The 19,815-nt window shown below is 33.9% G+C and overlaps 1 protein-coding gene across 4 annotated transcripts in view; it reads right to left on the bottom strand.

Moving 5' to 3' along the window:
• Positions 1-430: 430 nt before the first annotated feature.
• Positions 431-19,815, bottom strand: part of LOC106714256 (protein ultraspiracle homolog) — a 31,298-nt gene continuing 11,913 nt past the window's right edge. The window contains exons 2-10 of one of the 4 annotated variants that reach the window (XM_045679085.1): positions 19,405-19,724; positions 11,209-11,413; positions 7,184-7,409; positions 3,959-4,097; positions 2,605-2,747; positions 2,365-2,440; positions 1,781-1,930; positions 1,194-1,243; positions 433-913 (exon numbers count right to left, since the gene is read on the bottom strand). In XM_045679085.1, the coding sequence (XP_045535041.1) occupies positions 692-913; positions 1,194-1,243; positions 1,781-1,930; positions 2,365-2,440; positions 2,605-2,747; positions 3,959-4,097; positions 7,184-7,409; positions 11,209-11,413; positions 19,405-19,576 (1,383 nt within the window). In that variant the 5' untranslated portion in view covers positions 19,577-19,724 and the 3' untranslated portion in view covers positions 433-691. Of the gene's footprint in view, positions 914-1,193; positions 1,244-1,780; positions 1,931-2,364; positions 2,441-2,604; positions 2,748-3,958; positions 4,098-7,183; positions 7,410-11,208; positions 11,414-19,404; positions 19,725-19,815 lie in introns of all 4 variants that reach the window. The other 3 variants (XM_045679088.1, XM_045679080.1, XM_045679091.1) reach the window with 3 other exon arrangements.

Below are 19,815 nucleotides of genomic sequence, written 5' to 3'. Positions count from 1 at the left end.
CAGTAATGGTTAATACGTTATCTATTACATAAAATACACCATTGTAAATGACGTCACAAAAAAAATCAAATAAAAAAAATACCATAAGGTAACATGGGAACGATCATCCCTCAGGCTCAAGTCAACTTAAATAAATATATTCTTGGTGTATTTTACATAACTAAATTATATATTAAAAACTGGCATAAACAACGTGTATCCTATATCTATGTATGTATGTTCTCCATACATTTAACTGCCGATGTAACAGAAGACACGCCTTCAGACATACTCACACGAGTATGCAATATATTTGCAAACTTCAACAATAAAACACTTATTTGAATTTATAAAGTAATTAACTTTGTCAGTCCGAAAAATATTAGATTTATTTTTAAACAAAATTACATAATTATCTTTCTTTTTTTATTACTGACAGCAGTAATTTAAAATCTACATTTATTCCTTAAAAGAAAGATGCCTAGAAATATATTCTAGCGACCAAATATTAAGTTTATTGCTAAAGTTATATTGAGAAGTTGTTTTGTCAAGGCAGTTAATATATCGTTTTCGGTCGAATGGAGGCATCGTTAGAAATGTCGGGCTCAGGTCCCACGTATACAACGCAATGATTTGGCGCTGTGTCCCACGCGTGGGCATAATTTGGCGTGTTATGTCTCGCTCGCAGACAGTGGGCATGCGCGGGCGTGGCCTACATGATGGAGTTGGTGTCAATGGGCGGGGCGTGGTTGCGCAGCGCCTCGCGGATGTAGCCGCTGATGTTGGCCTCCGCGACCAGATGGAAGAAGAAGAGGCTCTCGAAGCTCTTGAGGGAGATGGAGCGCAGCGCGGGGAGACGCAGCAGCAATGATGCGAACCTACCCTCTTCTGCACTGTGTGACCTCCGACAGTACTCGTCCAGGCACGAGAACATCTGCAACATCACAACGCACATCTAATAATCTAAATGCGAATGTTTAAATGTATAGATGGATGGATGTTAGAAGGTATCTTCACAGTGTGTAAGAACACAAAGCGTACTAATTATTTATTTTTTTCGCGCTGACGGAGCCGTGGGCGACAGCTAATTTAACATAATTATATCAACACAAAAAAAAACTTTTTTAACTTTAAAAATCTAATCGAATAAATCTATACTAGGCACTATTACTAAATGTTAAAGCATAGAAGAGTTGAAGCGTTATTTATCTTACCTTTTCTCGGAGAAGATCAACTTCTTGTCGACACTTCAGTCCTCTGACATCTGTAATTATTACATACAAATATCAATACATTTCAATGTTAAGTTACACAATTCACATATGGAAGTTGAAAACCATACACATAATGAAATAAATTTCAGGAAATGTAATTAATTAATAACATTATTTCAATTATATTTAGAAACTTTAGACCAGGAATTCCCAAAGAGAACTTAAAGCATTGCTAATTCTCACTCTGTCTTCTATTGACCTAAATCAGAATGAATAATAATAATAATCTTATATATATAAAAGAAAGTCGTGTTAGTTACACTATTTATAACTCAAGAACGGCTGAATCGATTTGACTGAAAATTGGTGGGCAGGTAGCTTAGAACCAGGAAACGGACATAGAATAATTTTTAACCCGTTTTCTATTTTTTATTCCGCGCGGACGGAGTCGCGGGTAAAAGCTAGGGCTAAAAAGGAGGGTCAGTGGTAACGGTTCATTTCGGAAAAGGGGGGGTCACTTCTCGAAAATAGTTTGGGGATTAGACGTTGAGTTAAAAAGACTCGTTAGCACAATAAGAAGTAAATACCTGGATTGAGCAGTATGATTGCTTTGAGTGCGACGTACTCGGCCTGGTCCATGCGCAGCGCTCGCATCTTCAGAGACAGCTCCGAGAGCACGCGGTCAAAGATCTGTCCCACACCCGCCTGCAGCGCGGAGTTGCGGTGCAGCGTCATACCTGCAACACCACCTCTTGTTGACTACAATGTGACAAACTTATGTCACATGTCAAGTGACATTAAAGCTCACAAGTACCTTCTAGCCTTAAAAGGAGATGGATCTGAATTTTAAACAAAATTTTATCAGATAATAATCTAAATGAAGGTTTCATACGTTAATTGCTACCGACTCGTTTGGGGAAATAACTTGCAAACGAAAAAAAACGTAATGGCAATAGAAAATGTTTTTTTTTTTCAAAAATATTTACCCAAAAATATCTAGGGTAGTGTATATTATCCTATGTATTTATTCTAATATTTATATTACATATATATATATATATATATAAATATATATATTAATATATATATATATATATATTTATAATCTTTTTTTTTGCGGCAACTAATTTTATCTCAAATACTAAATTCTATAAAGTGTAACAACATTTACCAGGCATTAGACACATGAGTTGTGGTGTGGCGGCGCTCCGCGTGCCGTCCATGTTCTCTCTCTCGTCTTCTAAATACTGAAAATATACGTACAAATAATTAAAACATTGATTAAATTAAAAAAAATCTTCATTGTCTTAATCGAAACCCGTTATATTAATTTTATAAATTTGATTTCAACTTTACAACTTTAAGCTACGTTTCATTAGATGGCGCTACTAGTAGTAAAAGCTATAGTTACCTCCATTGACCGCCAGGCGATGGCAAACAGCAGCAGTTCGTTCCAGCTGCCTTTTATGAGTAGCACCTGGTCTTCCAGCTCCAGCTGGCTGAAGTGGGGGATGTCCCTCGCCCACACCACCAGTGCAGCTATCTGTTTGTTACCTGAAAACAATGATCAAACAATATAACTATACGAAAAATATATACAGTTGCGAAGACAACTGTTTAAAAAGCTAGGATGAAAAAATTGACTACTTAGACCATTACAAAATAAAATATGATTAACTGGTCCAGTGCCACCGACTGGTACTGAGAGTTCGTTTTCCTTAAAACAAAATATTAGTGACATAAATCGTTTTTATGAATGCTACATCATTATTATTAATATAATCAGATATATTTAAATTTACCAATGAATTGACTATAAATATAAATGACTAAAAGAAAACAGTCAAAATCAACAACATAATGTGACACGACGTGGAATTCCTAGGCGATGTTTTGGACATATAAAATTCGACGACATTTAAAACCGGTCCAATATTATGTATGCTGTTTTTTCTTGCTATAGTTTTTTTTTGTTGTTGTAATGCAGCATTTGTTTATGCATGTAGTATTTTTTTTATTTTATCTAGATTAAGAAAAACTTTGTTTAAATAAGTCTGTATTATAGTTATTTCTTGTTTAATTCACAGTGACGACTATATCTTCCGGTTGGAGGGATGTAATTGGCTAAATATAGAGGTTGTCGGCGCAGACATCCCGCCACTTACGTCGCCTTCCTCTTCCCTTGTCAAATACAACCAATGACATATGTTATTGCTGATTAAAGCTGAGCGTCCACAGCTCGATGTCACTCGCGTATCAGTGAACGTACTTTATATGTTTGTTGCGATACGTGGCGTCTTATATCGACCTGTGGACGCTTAGCTTTAAGTAGGCATTTGCAATTTGACAATCATACGAAATAAACAAAAAAATATTAAAAACCAAGTCTATCTCTTCTAGTATCAAAGTGGTATTACTTATTGTTAATTTTGTCACATATGAATAAACGTAAGTCGAAATTACATAAAAAGTATATATAACAATATTAATCAAATCTTATAATGTAGGTCGTTAATTGGTCACAAAAGGAGTAGTTATCACAACTCACGCTCATAAACCAGAAGAGCAAAAAATGACCTGGTCCTGACACATCTCCCTCGACTTCTTCACATTTATACGTCTACACATACAAGTTTTTTTTAAGAGAAGGGGGCAAACGAGCAGCGGGAACACCAAGGTGTTCATCGACGCCCATGGACATCTGCAATACCAGAGGATTCGCAGATGCGTTGCCGGCGTTTGAGATGGTACCGTGTAAAACTTACCAATTTGACATAGACTGGAGACGGGCGCGCGGTACCGCGGCGGGACGTTACTCTCGGGCCCAACACGCAGGAACTGAAACTCCTCACTTGGGTCCGCCACCAGCGACTCCATCTCCAACAACCGCTCGATTGACAACTCCTGAAACGATTTAATATTTACATTTATATATATTTTAATACATGAACAGGAAAACGTCTCATCACGATCTTCTTATCTTTATCCTAATACCCGCGACTCAGTCCACGCTGAATTAAAATAAAATTAGTTAGCCTATGTGTTCTTCAACGAAATCCGTTGAGCCGTTCTGCAGATACCTTCTACTAAACTAATCTTTCGCATTTATAATATTAATAATATAGTATGAAGTAAGATGTGGGCTCGGTACAGCTGGTTTTTATTTTCCAAATTACATTGATTTGGAAAATAAAAACCAGAAAATAAAAACTTTTATCATTTAAGACATCACTCCCTTCTTAAATATGTAACCTTTCTCGCAATTAATTCGATCATTACCTCTTTAATCTATCTTACTAATATTATAAAGGCGAATATTTAGATGGATGGATGGATGTTTCTTTGAAAATATCTTATAAAACGTAAAATGACAGCCAGTTGTTTACATAAAATTTGCGTCCGCACAAAAATCAGTCGTCAATAAAGAATCACTGAAGTACTAATTATTTGGTTTGGATTGATTTGGTTCTTGACAACTGTGTCCACTGAAAGACATCATATGAACATTACTTTTAGACATGTCTTTGTATAATTTATAATATCAATAAGAGTTAATGAACAAATAAATGTACATATTTGCATACATTCATAAAGCTTATGGAATCAAAAATATGTCCATATTATAATATGGACATATTTTTGATTAAATATATAAAGGTATACCTTTAAATATATGTAGAACAGACAGACTGCACAATTTACTTTTCCTTTTGTATTCCGATTAATACGTTCCAAAATGACGACTGATGACCAAAGATATTCAATAATACAACACAACTAAAAGCTAAACGTACAATTTTGATAAAATTGATAAAATTGCATTGGAACAACCGAAACTCAGAACTGAACTCGTAATAAAACAAGTAATGTAACCTTTGTAAAGATGATAATGTGTTTTAATTGCATAATAAATAAAATATACAAGTAATACATAAAGAATAAGCTGGGTGGCAATTGGGGACTGCGATGGAGACAGTCCGCATATTTCATGATGTCACCATTATAATTGTGCTGCGACGTGGCCGTTATTGATTTAATTCGATCGACGCTGCGATGCCGGTGCAATGTTCATAAAACACATCTTTACAATGTACGATAATAAAAGACAACCCATACGTTAAAAGGCCGTATTTATCAATTATAGCAATTGCACACGACTTTCGCGCGGAATTTTAAATAATCTAGTAAAAAATATATAGCCTACGTCAATCGGAGATAGTGTTGATTCCCAACAGTGAAAGAATTTTTTCAAATCGGTTCTGTAGTTTCGGAGTCTATTCAATACAAACAAACAAACAAATCTTTCCTGTTTTTTTGTAATATTAATATAGATAATTTATTTAAAACGAATCAAATTTCATATAGAATCTACGGTAAATCTTATACTTATATCAAATAACTAGCTGTCGCACACGACTCCGTCCGCGCGGAATTCAAAAAATAATAATAAGTAGCCTATTTGTTCTTCCAGACTACGTTCTACATCTGTGCCAAATTTCATCAAGATCCGTTGTGTCTTTCAAGAGATACCTTCAAACAAATATCCATCCACCCATCTAAACATTCGCATTTATAATATTAGTAAGAAGTAAGATAGCCTTATTAGTACACCTCAGTTGAATACATAAACTATATATGTATTTAAAAAAAAAACCCACTTGATTTTAAGGCCTTATCAGGCTCCGAAAGGTTAAAAATTAGAAGGCCATTTTATAGATTAGAAAATAATTCAGTAAATATTATATTGAAATGTTATAAAATCACTACATAAACACGCAAGGAAGGAAACACGCGCTAGTCAAGAAATACATAGATTATCTAAGCACGAATAAAGTTGTTTAAATATTCCGGAGCGAGGCGATATTCAAATAACCATTGTCACGTGGCGGCCACATTATAATAATAGTTTGTTGTGTGTACAGTCTAGGATGTTTATTCCCTATCCATTTCGGTGTAATATCATTTGACTCTCACGGTACAATCAGGTCCAAAACTTTTCATTACAGCATACGTATGTGCTAAATTATAGCTCTTATGATGACAATTTGATGTACAATATTCGATATTAAATGGGGAGCGAATTAAATTCTTTGGCTGTACATGTACGCAGTACCTTGTGTTCGCAATCTGATAACGTTTGCCCTTGGACGATACAAACGTCCCAGGAAGTCACACCGCGAATAACAAAGGGTGGCACGAATTTACAGAACATTGTATATTTATGGCTCACGTGTGCCTACTACCTTTGATCAATCCTAACAACATACATTTATGAATTGACCAATGAAAAGTTTTCAACTATTAAAATTTAGACGAAAAACCTATAATGATATATCATCTACTGCCGTACTCACTCGCGAGTTTTTTAAAACTCAAACCGTGGGTTTTTCAGACCAAAATCCCCGTTTAAAACATAATATTGGTATCGCAGTTTTGTTAAAGATGTGTGGCGGTATGTTTTATACAGAGAAACTAACGGTTAGTGCCGTAGTTAGTATATTACAAAAATAGTGTACTGTGTATTCCAAGTAAAGCATTAACTGTCTCTGTTTCTCTGTGTACACGAGTACGGGTGCACGGGCAATAAACATTTGAAAGCTTCGCGCCGACCGCTCTCAGTTAATTACCTGCGATACTTTTATTGGACGATTTCGGCGTTTAATTAGCTGGAACTAGTCGTTTGAAGACGTAAGCGACTCGTAAATTTATTAATCAAAAGGCACGTCTAAATAAAACACTTTATCTGTAACGAAATGTTCACCGAGAAGAAGAGTCGAGACCAACGCTCATACGTTCACCTAGTAATGGTATTGGCAAAATACTTTTAATATTTGGTTTTAAGAGTAACTTTTAATTTATTATTAAAAATACAAACTCTCACATAACATCAATCGACACTGGCTGCAAAATATACTTTAATATTACAAACTAAAAGAAACCTATGACATATTTGATCATCATATTCTATGCATGTAATTGTAAACACGTACCTGTACAGAACTGCTGGGATGTGCATCTTCAGCCCCGCGAGCGGCGCGTTGCCGCTCCTCCTGCACGGCTTCGCGCTTCATGCCGCACGCCAGACATTTCTGGTAGCGGCAGAACTGACAACGATTCCTCTGCCTTTTGTCGATTATACAATTTCTCTCTTCACGGCACGCATATGTTAGATCCTTCCGCACCGTCCGCTTGAAGAAACCTTTGCAACCTTCGCAACTGGAATTCAAAAGCAAAACATTAACTGCTGAACTTACAGATCTTAAATAAGAGATACCCTTAATGATAACTTAACAACTCTGAGTACGGCAGTAATATTATGGCAATTAATGTGTACAAAGAGCTACGAGCATGCCCGGTGACGTAGTTCTACTGAAACTTTTCAATTTTAGTATTAATCTAGTGCTGTTTAGTAATGCTAATTTTCAAATATATTCTTCACTTATTTTTTTTGTAATTATGGGTTGTATAAAATGATAAAATTTTGTATCTTGGAAAAAAACAAAGATGAAACAAAGATATACTACCATTTTCTTGTTCATCGGTATTCAAACAGGTTGAGAACAAGACTATCATTCTATAACCGCATTCGATTATAAGCGATAAATTACGAAATTGATTTATAGTTTTATAGTCGCACCGGACACTCGTGTAAAACGAATCAATTTAGTGTCGTTGTGATCTATTGGTGAGCCAGACGGTCTGAGGCGCGCGGACAAATCGATTCACTCGCCGTCTCATTGTTTGATTTATAAAATGTTTAAACATAACACCACCCAATATATACAAAAGTTGAGATAAAATATTTGAACATAAATGCTCAATATTCTTTCATCGTCAATTTTACCATATTTAGCTGTTGCAAAACACACTATGAGAGATATTCAAGAGAAGAGGTTGCGACCCTGAGCAACTACAATACGATGCGGAGAGAGAGAGAGTGAGAGAGAGATAGAGAGAGACAGAGAGGCGAGGGAGAGTCGTGTTGCAGATTATTTTGTATAGTTAACTGTTGTTCCTTTTTTAAAATAATTTCATATAACATATTTTGGAATCAATGACCTAAGAGATTAAGTTCACAAAGGTTATGAAATTAGCTAACCTTTAATTCCAATTTAAAACTAATTGCTTTAACGAAGATTTCCAACTGAACAAGTTTTAATTAAAACCACAGCTTACTGTAATTCAAATTAACGAAATTGTTCGTTATGTAAATTAATAAACTTGCTATTTTACTCTCATCTATTTGCAATTAAATAAATATATACGACATTCACAATAAAAAAGTGAATGTAAGGACATATTAACTCTGTACATTTTTTGGTAGGAAATTTTTAAGTCTTCAAAAAGTTTTTAGAGTCTCAGTCTCGGCAGTTAAAAAGTAAAAACAGCTTAAAAACAAAGGTACAAAGTGGACATTAAATGTTATTTATGACTACTAAATTGATATACGTTAGAATTGGCTCATTAAGAAGAATGAAATCATGTTACTAATACAGGATATGGACAACCTTGAATGCGGTGACCGTTCGTTATTTAAATTACAATTGAATATTGACCATATTATCAAGTCACCACTTCCAACTAAGAGGATCTTATCTCTTACTAAAGAATTTAAATTGGCAAATCATGGCGGACGTTTGCATTGCTAAATGTCTCGTGCGAAAATCCTAATAATGTATATTAACTATATGAGAGGTTCATAGAAGGATCCAAAGATTAGAGATTTGACGTTATTTGGCACTAGTAGAAATCATTAAAAATACACGATAAATAATGCAAAAAATAAAATATAGTTACCGAAGTTAATTTAAAAAAAAAATTAAGAAATGCAATCTTAATAATCTTAATATTATTACCATAGGACCATTAACTGTAATTAATTTCGGTGTGTGAATATAATTTTATTCAGGGCAAAAAAGCTACTTTTTATACGCCTTGTGACAAATAATCACTTGATTAATTGCTCAATATGTTGACAACCTTACGAAGTTGTCACATGTTACTATTTTGCACACAGTTGTTATATTGCACGCAGAGTACCCAGCACGAAAATTTTCGAGAAAGTGTTCGTAACGTCATCAACAAAATTCGTATTACATTTGTAAAGTCCCGCATCGGGCGTAAAATACAACGACTAATCTCATACCAATTTAAAAATATTTTTTCGATGACGTTATGAAAACACATATCGCAAATATTCGTAGCCTCAAAATTATTTATTAAACAAAACAGTTAATTATAAACTTTAATTTTTGTTAACTGGAATATTATAATTTATATACTGGGATATAATGATGAGAAATAAAACAAAGAAAGTAACGAAAATATATTTTAAAAAAAAATTTATGCGAAGGTTATTTTTGTAGCAGCATAAAGTGGTTGAACGTTGTCTCTCATAATATCTTGTACCTGGCATAAACACTAACGAAGCTCGTCAGTTGAAATAAAAATATTAGACGTATGTATTTCGATAATTCATTCCCGACACCCATGATCCATTTTACCTGCCCTCACGTTCGCGTAACGTATTCTCAAGGTGAAAATGAAATGCCTTTTGCATGACATTACATGCGTCCGTCGATCGATAGAATTGTAAATGTTCTTTATTTCATTTCAATAATTTATAAACTACGAATCGTATAACAGAATTATTCTATTATAGTAGTACAGTGTTGTCAGTGGAAATAATAATATGGTTTAATTTCTAAACCATACAACTACAACTAAAAGTTTAAAATGTTTGGTAACCGAATGTAAACTGATTTGAATGAATCCCGAACGCGTGGTATATTTAATGCTGATGTGGGAAAAATATTTATTGTTGCGGTGTTTACACCGTTCAATAGTAAGTTTTAAACGTATTAAGAGCACATTATATTACGTACAAATTCAGTAAATCGTTAATAGAATTAAAACTAACAAATTGTTATATTTTACTCGGGGTACTTATTTAAATCGTCAGAATGTAATCTACTACATATTATAAACATCGTCTAGACGTAATTCTGTTTCAAGTCTAGATATACTCGTAGAGTGTAAAAGTAATGTACATTTGTATGCAAACGCTCTATTCTTTATTTCAAAAGAAAACTCGTAAGGTTAATAAAAACAAAGCAAGTGTATCTGAGCTACAAATTTGGGAGCGAGATAAAAATGCCTACGTGATGTGCTCTATACAGATACGTTTATTTATAACATCAATGGATAGCAGAGTTACCATATTCACGCAACATTTACCCGGAGGGTGTTTGAGGCTTAGGTCCAAAGATAGCTATCTTATATATAGTATATATATATATATTATTTATATACTATAGTAAGATTATTTCTATAATATGCGAATAAATGGTACTTATTTACTCTTTACCCTATATTGAAAACATAATTTTACATGAGGTTTACTGAATTACTTGTACATTTTAAAAGATTGTTACTACACAGGCCAGACAGAAACTGATCGATGGTTAGTCTGATTGTAAACAATTACGCTTCAAACAATGTTCAGAATTAATAGCTTATTCAAGAAAAAAAAAACCCACAGAGATTCGTTCGCGTAAAACATTCAATTTTCTTAGCAAGCTATGAATAATTTAAGAAATTGCTTAAAAAAAATTGTCGAAGAATGAACAGATGTCCCGACCAACTTTCCTTAATTTTAACAAGGGTTTTTGAAGGCCTCGAAATTAGAAGTTGGTGTAAATAAAGTTCTTAATTAACAGCTTAACAGAAAATACCTAATCATGCAATCATTGTAGTGCCGTAATTACTAAATTGAGTACTACTAAATTGATATTTGAGTAAAATGTAAAGACGTTTTTTTTCTTTAAAATTTTCCATTTCAATAATATTTCTTGCAACGACTGCTTCTGTCTTCTCCCACATTAAAAAGGCAAATGTTTACCAACATTGTTAACAAAAACGACAGATTATAAAAAGGAATGAATAAAAGTATTTCTATTTTCCAAGTAAGAAGACATTGCTTTTAAATTAAAAATATTTATTATAAAATGTTCACCTGTATACTCCGTAATGTTTGCCGGAGGCGCGGTCTCCGCAGATCGAACAAAGGTGCTTCGAGCCGCTGAGGGGGTGGTTTGGGGGGTAGTTGCGCAGCGCGGGGGGCGAGGTGGCGTCGTCCCTCAGGCCGTCCAGCATCGCCGTGTCCGGCTTCATCTCCGGTGGAGACATCGGCGACATAAACCCCGCCTCCAGATTCAGCCCTGCGAACAAAACTATCGTTTAGGATACACCTACACGAAACTAACGACTGTGTGACAACTTCATATAACCGTTCCACTAGAATTTTATTTTCATTCATCATTTCATTTTCTCTTGATTCTTACGTCATTAATGAAATGGCAGAAAATTCCCTTTATCTTCGTCATGTATGTATGTATAGGTATACGTATCTATATGTATGATAAACAATTTTACCTATAGTACTTTAATATAGAATTTAAACATAACATGTATTAACATGGTAACGTACAAATAATGTTGCTTATTATAAATAATAAGAATTAGATAAAAGCTCTATGCAACAATAATGCATTCGTTTATTTTTAAAATTGTTTTTAATTTCTGATTGAGAGGTGAAAAGGTCTGAACAACATAATGCAATATCGAGCAACAATATAAAATGGATTGCACTTTATTAAGAATATCAAATAAAAATAAATTCTTATCATCGTTGATAAGAATTATTCTTTAAAGTTTATCATTATCGCCTTATTGCCACAAGTTGCTGACGTAACAGCTTAATTGTCTATAGTTCAAAGAGAAATCTATCCGACCAAGGTTTTAAAATAGACCTAAAACAATAGAGGAATCGAGAGGAAGAATGGCAGAGATGCAAAGTTTATGATGAAAAAAAAACCAATAGTATCTAGGTATACTATTTATAATAAAGTAGTTCTGTTTGTCATCTTAGTAAAATGTACACAGGCGTGAGAATTTTTATGACGTATAAAACATACCATTTCAACGCCACCTAAAGTGTGTCTCAGCAAACATTTCTAAAAGCAATGTTTTAAGTAAACAGTTTATTAAAAAAACGTCTTATAGTTTGGGAACCGCCATTTGTTCTTCGACCAATATTTTTGGAGCTGCATCAAAAAAAATGCAGTGCACCAAAAGAGGGGAAAAGGAACAAAAACGTGGTCCGCCCTGCGAGCGCGACACGACCGGTCCATTAGGGAGGCTGGCGAGTTAGCTCAACAAACAGCTACTTCTTTCACAAAATTCAATCCTGCGAGTAATTCACTTTCATCCAGATCTTGTTTTACCCTTTTTTATAAGTTATAAAAAATTGTATGTTATTTTTCAACTCGAATTATTAAATAATAAAACTTGTCATTAAATACCGCAGTTGTCAACGCTGTCCTTGTTATATAATACCTACATTTAAAAACTAAAAATATATCAATAAATAGAAAAGGGACATGATTATTTAAGGCATGCCATACCTGTGGTACCTAATCAAGTTAAATGCTTTCTTTATCTGTCCTAGGCTTACCTCGAGAAAGTGCGTATTAGCATTCTTATAAAAAAAAAAATCAGCTTATTTAATGATGTAATCAAATGAAAGATAAATTACAGCAAAGTTTTGCAAAACAAAATTGGATTTTGAATTTTTGTTTGAATTAAATTATAAATCTTTCCTTGATTTGTAGAATATAAAAGATAAAAAATAAGATTTACAGGCCACAGTAACAGTATAGCAAAATTTTATATTTATGCGTCAATTGATCTAGTTCGCTATAAACAATATGGACCATTACAAATTCATCAATTTTTCGACTAACAAACAGGCTGACTGACGATGCGGACTTTATAGATATGACAACATCGCTTCTTATAAATCATACAAATGTAACATATGTTGACGCCATTTTGAATGACATAACCAACACAAAATGGTCGTAATAGCAGGTTTCACAAGAAAATGGAAATCAAATAGTATACATTACAAAAAAAACAGAATTTTAAACATTTATTCAGCAGCAAAATGTAATATTTATTTCTATCGCTAAAATAAGTTAATAATATTAACGTATTTACTAAAACGAAATCAAACGACTACAAAGGACTTCAAGCGATCCCATTTCCAAGTAAAATATATTTAATTCAAACATACGCCCACATCTAAGGGTGAGTAGCAAAGCGGAATAAATAACTTGTTTGCACGAGGCACGAGTAGGAGAAATTTAATATGAAAAGCTGAATAACCTTACGGGTAACAAGAAATGTATAAGAAAACGCTCGTGTATTTGTTTTAGAGACATAAAATGGACACTAAATATTGTAGATCAGTTTACATTTTATACGCCGACTAAACTAGTAGAGTATGTTACAATTATAAACTAGATCTAATCTACGTCCGCACATACGCTCAGACTTAGGGAAGCAAGACGCTTCAATTTCAATCCCTTAACAAATGTAACTATGATTTTCAACCTTGTAACTACTGTTTTTGTGGAATTTCAAAATTGAATCTTCTAGTATACATTAATAAAATAAAATTAGCTCGCATGTTAGTGGATCGATGCGGGCCTGTCACAAAGATTAATCAATCACAAAGACATGGTGGATGATGTTCTCTCCGCTGAACACGTCGCGGCAAGAAAATGTTCGCAAGAAAATAAATAAGGGTAATCTAAATTTGATTAACATATATAAATATCAATAAGATGGAATTTAACAATGTAATTTGTACAGTGTTTGTCTTAATTTTCGATTGTTTGATGTAGTAAGTAAATGTTTAATGAATAAGGATAACGCCTGAATGTTAGAAACGTCTCTAACTTTCTCTGTAATTATGCAATTACCTTTTCAAGTTCGACTATCATGCTCAGTGCGGCAATTTTACCTATTTTTTTATGAAACACAAAGAATTTTAAAGTGATAATCTACAAGCCTAAAATTGTAACGTTAAAAATTATTGAAAATCACACAAAAATCAACAGATTCATATGAGAGATAAGACCAAAAATATTATTCAATTATTGTAATTTTCTATTTCACAAATATGCTTTAAATGCTACATTATTTTGTTCTTAAATATTTTAAAGTTGTCATTCTGTTCATCGAATTTAATTAATTCTTCGAAGGATAAAGCAAAGCGGCATCGTAATAAAAACAAAGTACAACTTTACAAGGAAAATGGTCGCAATACTGTTGACTTAAATGAAATCAGGAGGGGGGCAAAAGGTTTCCATAGGAAGGCTCTGCAAAAGAATATACGTTGTCAATACGTATTCACAAAATGTTTTATGCATGACTGAGAAATCGGAATTTTCAACGATCTGCACAGGATGTCCTCGAGACTCAAAACCTGAAACTCGAGATGTTCGCTAATATTATTTATATATATAAATACATGTCTCTTATATACATTAATATCATGCATATTATGTTGTAGATAAAATATCTTTAGCCAAACGCCGTATCATTTTCTTCAATGAGGGGTTGTTTGATGTTTATGTCGCAATGTATTAACCAATTTGGTGACCTATTTGAACAAGATTGTGTATTTGCATTTGTACTTATTATATTATGTACCCACAAATACAATAACTGCGTTAATATAACAGTGAAAGGTTAAATGAATGTTTCTGTACAAGTATCGACAATGGAAAATGACAAGCACGTGTATTATTTCAAATGTCGCGTTGACGTTTTTGTATAATCAAATAGTGTATCGTGCCGACCGGGTGCAGAAGATAAGCTGACGGACATAATTGTCGGAGTGCAATTTCGATTTAGTTATCTGGTTACACGCCGCCGATAGTGTAATTATACTTTCTTTCCACGCCCGTCGACACCAGCGCGGCATGTAAAGGCAGCCACCGCAATCCCCACTTACAGCACTCAGACAATTTCACGGCACGCATGAACTTAATATAATCAATTCGCATTTAATTATCATGTGAAGGTTAATAATAAAAAAATGCTATAAGGTCCTTTTTTGTCTAACATTAATTCAGATAATTTCAGAGCACACAATAAGGATTTATGTTTTTGAATAAAAAATTTCGAAAAAACCTTAAAAATTAGGTTAATAACAGCATATTAACCATAAGCATAATTTAGATATGTACATAAAGTTCCCACAAATCTTATCTTGTACTCCATTTACATAGTTTCCTTCTATCGCCTTTCAGCGATACATTATATGTTTAACAAAGGAATATAATATTTCAAAATATACAATACATGTACATATGTGATACAATCAAGTATCGAATTGTTATAAATCCTTTGTATAAAATATGTTGCTTACAAAAAATGAAGAAACCATACAAATACATTATTATTCTCATTGATTCAAAAAATTCTTCGAGACCTTGGAAGAGTACGAGGTTAATCTCTTTGTTGTAGAATCTATAGAAATGTATTGATATTACATCAAATAAAATTCTACCAACTTTTTATTATTGCCAAATTATTTGTTCAGATATTTGATTAAAGATTGATTATTGATATCGTATGTAGGCACTATAATACCAACAAGTAATGTAACAACGTCACAGTTCATTGGTAAAGCGTGCGACTGTAATCAGTCGGGGTTCTTTCCGTTTTATGTTTAATTTAACCAATTTTCAGTAACAAAAAAATCAAATGGCAAGTATTTATTTGGGGATATTCATATCCAACACATAAGTAACTTTTGGAATTACCAAAAATAAGTAAAATCTTACTAATATTATAAATGTGAATGTTTACATTGATGGATGTTTGTTTGAAGGTATCACCAGAACGTCTCAACGGATCTTGATGAAATTTAGCACAGATGTAGAACATAGTCTGGAAGAAATCTTTAATTCTGCGCGAACGAAATCGACAGCTAGTATGTATTATAATCCATTTAGTTAAAACTTGTGAAATAGTTATATTACGTACTAATCTATACATAACTACCACAGGAGGCAGAGTCCTAAGAAATTGTAAAATTTTTGTGGATCAATAAAATTTATTTTATTTATTTAATAATGAAATTGAATATCGAAAAAATCATATAATTTCAAAAAAATCATTGACGGGAAGGTAGCTGATGCGCGCGGGCATACATTTAACTACTTTTTTTCTGCGCTGACGAAGTCGTATGTGACCGCTATTAAAAATATACTATTCAAAATAACTTTGCATCTTCTTTCTGTAATTTTGACAAGCAAGTTTGACAAAAGAATTTTCATAATAACAATACGCATTGGAAGATTGCAAGCTCAGTCATGCGTAGAATAATTGCCAAAAGATTCAAATTACATGTCTTCATATATCAAGCATACGGCTGATGTATCAAAGAGATATTTAAATAGTCCTTACCGAGGTAATTACTTTATTTGAATGAACACAAAAGTTATTAAGTTCAGTAATGATATTTCGGTTTTGAATATGAAAAGATAATAATTTCAAACATATCTGAGATTAATGTGAAAGTCAAGCAGATAACTTTGTATTGAAAATTCTTTTACCTAAAGGTAACATAAAAAAATTACTTACGTTTTTGATTACCGTATCATGGCGATTGACATAGATATTTTCAGGATAAGAGAGCAAATGAACAACTGCTCTTTTCGGTAAAATTTTCCGTACAAATACGATGTCGATACTATTTTATGAGGTAAACAGCTTTCCGAGTTAATTCTTAATACTGCGGGCAGATGACTAGAAATGTTCGTAGGCTCACCGCTCTCATCATCAATTGAACAAAATTTGGTAATTGATGTTTTTTATGTGTACAACACGTATGACGTTATGTCCCCACGTGTTTCCACTGCATTCAATATATTGTTATCTGTTTTATCACACGTATAGTTAATCGTCCATAAAAATATTAAAGGATCAATTTGATTTATTTCTAATATTGTAAATACAAATGTTTAGATGGTCGGATGGATGTTTGTTTGAAATTATTTCCAAAACGGCTCAATGAATCTAAATGAAATTCGACATAGATGTAGAGCATAGTCTGGAAAAACGTTTCGGTTACAATTTTTTTTAAGTCCGCTCGGCGGGCCATAGCACGTTATATTATAAACATACATAACATCAGACAACTTTCATGTTATTAAATATGACGTCAATAAATAGAAAAGGACAAAAGCAATGTTTACGTGTGTTAGCAAAACAATTCAAATGACTTCGTGTAAGTAATAATTGCAATTAGGGATGACACACACTGATTGGAAATGTAATATGTGACTATATACACACATCAAAAAAGTCTAAGCAACACATACCATTTCAAATTATTAATCAATTATTTTATCATTTTTTACCAAGTAGGTAATACTTATGTAAACTTTTTTGATCTATAGGACATACTGGCTGGTTGTGAAAAAAAATCGAGTATCATTTGTTTTTTTTTTCACAAATTTAAAAGCGAATGCATTTGTTCGAATTTTACAGCGTTTTCTTTGCTTATTAAAATTTAGTATTCGGTATCAATTTTAAGATTCAAACAATAATTAAAAAAAGTTTTGAACAAATTTGAATTTTGAGACATTTTTTACGTTATGGAGCGACGTCATTTGAACGCAGATGAAATGCAGAGAGCTGTAGAGATGTTGCAAGCGGGAAGAACTCAATCTCAGGTATCTCGGTATTTTGGTTCAACAGAAGCGTTATTTGCCGTCTTCATCAGCATTAAACTAACACGGGAGATCCTGCTGAGCAGCACCCAGGTCGAGGAAGGTGTACAACAACACGGAAAGATCGATACATACAACTGACTGAAAGACGCCAGCCGATGTTAACCGCCCGAGAGATAGGTTTGAGGCTACAAAATTCAAGTAGTGTTGTTGTTAGCTGCCAAACTGTGTGAAATCGATTGCATGAGTATGGCCTACGAGCACGACGGCCAATTAGGTGCCCACCGATACGTCACGGGAATCGCGCTCGTCGAAATGAATGGTTTAGTCAACACATTATATGGACCCGGAAATAATGGGATAAAATTTTATTTTGCGATGAGTCTCGATTTGGGTTCTAGCCTGATACTAGAAGGGTAAGAGTGTACCGTTGTCCTGGAAATACTGAAAGACTGAGGTGGCTTCAGGAAGTGCATCCATACAACGACTTAACAGTTATGGTATGGGCGGGTATTATGAAGAACATACGAACAGAGCTCGTTTTTGTAAATGGTAACATGAACGCTGTAAATTACGTTGAGGATGTTCTAAGACTTTATGTCCATCCATTCGCACAAGCGCTTGGCTTCGATTTCACTTTGATGCATGACAATGCGCGTTCGCATACAGCTTTGCACACACGGGAGTACTTGGCAAGGGAAAACTTCCTGGTATTGCCTTGGACTGCACAATCGCCAGACCTCAACCCCATCGAGCATGCACGGGACATGCTCCAGAGACGTGTTTTAAATGACTTGGATGGAGTGACAACAACCCAACAACTGATGGACTTACTAAAATTTCATTGGGAGCAATTACCGTAGGATCACATTAACAGTCTCATCGATTCTATGAATAATCGGTGCCAGCAAGTTCTCCATAACAGAGGAGACCACACTTTGTATTAATTTATGCAATTTTTGTACAACCATTTAATTTTACTTTAAGTTTAGTTGATTAGGCACCTTACTTTGTACTACGTACAAACATTCCTTACTCGTAATTATTGGTTATTAAGATTATTAAAAAGTAAATAAAAAAAAATAATTGTTGTTTAATATTAAAAAAGCATTAATAAATAATAAAAGTACGAAAATACTCAGGATTTAATGCGAAAACACATTGTAAAATTGAAATTTATATGTGTTGCTTAGACTTTTTTGATGTGTATACTTTATTTTGAAAATATTCCTCAATATACAGCGGTAAAGTAATCAATGTATATATTGGTAGTATAACGTTTATCTATTTTGCCATTGTTTACGGCTGTTTTATTTCAAAAACGCTTTTCCATTAATTTTAAGTTAAGCTTATCCGCACAAATCTGGATTGGGTATAATTTTAGGCAATTTTATCTACAACCTAAGGCAATACTTTAAGATATTATTAATATACTTCGTAAAAGTTGAATAAAAATAATCGTAATAAAAAACGTGCACTTTAGGATGTAATTAGAATGATTATGATACTGGGTATAGTGGTAATAATGTGTATTTCTTGGTACGTATACATTTGCTACATCTACATAATTCTACTTATATTGTTTGTGTTATATACTGTTCGTGTGTTGATATATTTACATTGCATTTCTTCATAGTCGACGTTGGTCAGCGATGAAGGCGTCGGGAGCGGCTGCAGCATGGTGAGGGGCGCGGGCGAGGGGGGCGGTTGCGGGCCCGGAGGCGCCGGCCGCGCCCAATTGATCAGAGCCGTTACCGACATTGTCGGCTTGTCTTTCTTCGCCACCGACATGGCCACGCACTAACATCCTCACATCACTAAGACGCGCTGCGCAATTGCAAATACTCTTCACGGCACCACTGTACACAATATTCGTAAGTTTCGATGCGTTGGGCACGGTCACGATCAATTTGCGCCCCGGACGTGACAAGCTCGCGGACTGAGACGCACTAGTATTGAGACCGAGCGACCGATAACACCTTCGGCGGGGCCGGGCTTGTCAGTGACATTGTGGCTAGTGATGCAACGGA

The sequence above is a fragment of the Papilio machaon genome, chromosome 1, assembly GCF_912999745.1.
Source record: "Papilio machaon chromosome 1, ilPapMach1.1, whole genome shotgun sequence".
Lineage (NCBI taxonomy): Eukaryota > Metazoa > Arthropoda > Insecta > Lepidoptera > Papilionidae > Papilio > Papilio machaon.
Note: the sequence above shows the minus strand (reverse complement) of the source record. Positions and strands in the feature narration are given on the sequence as shown.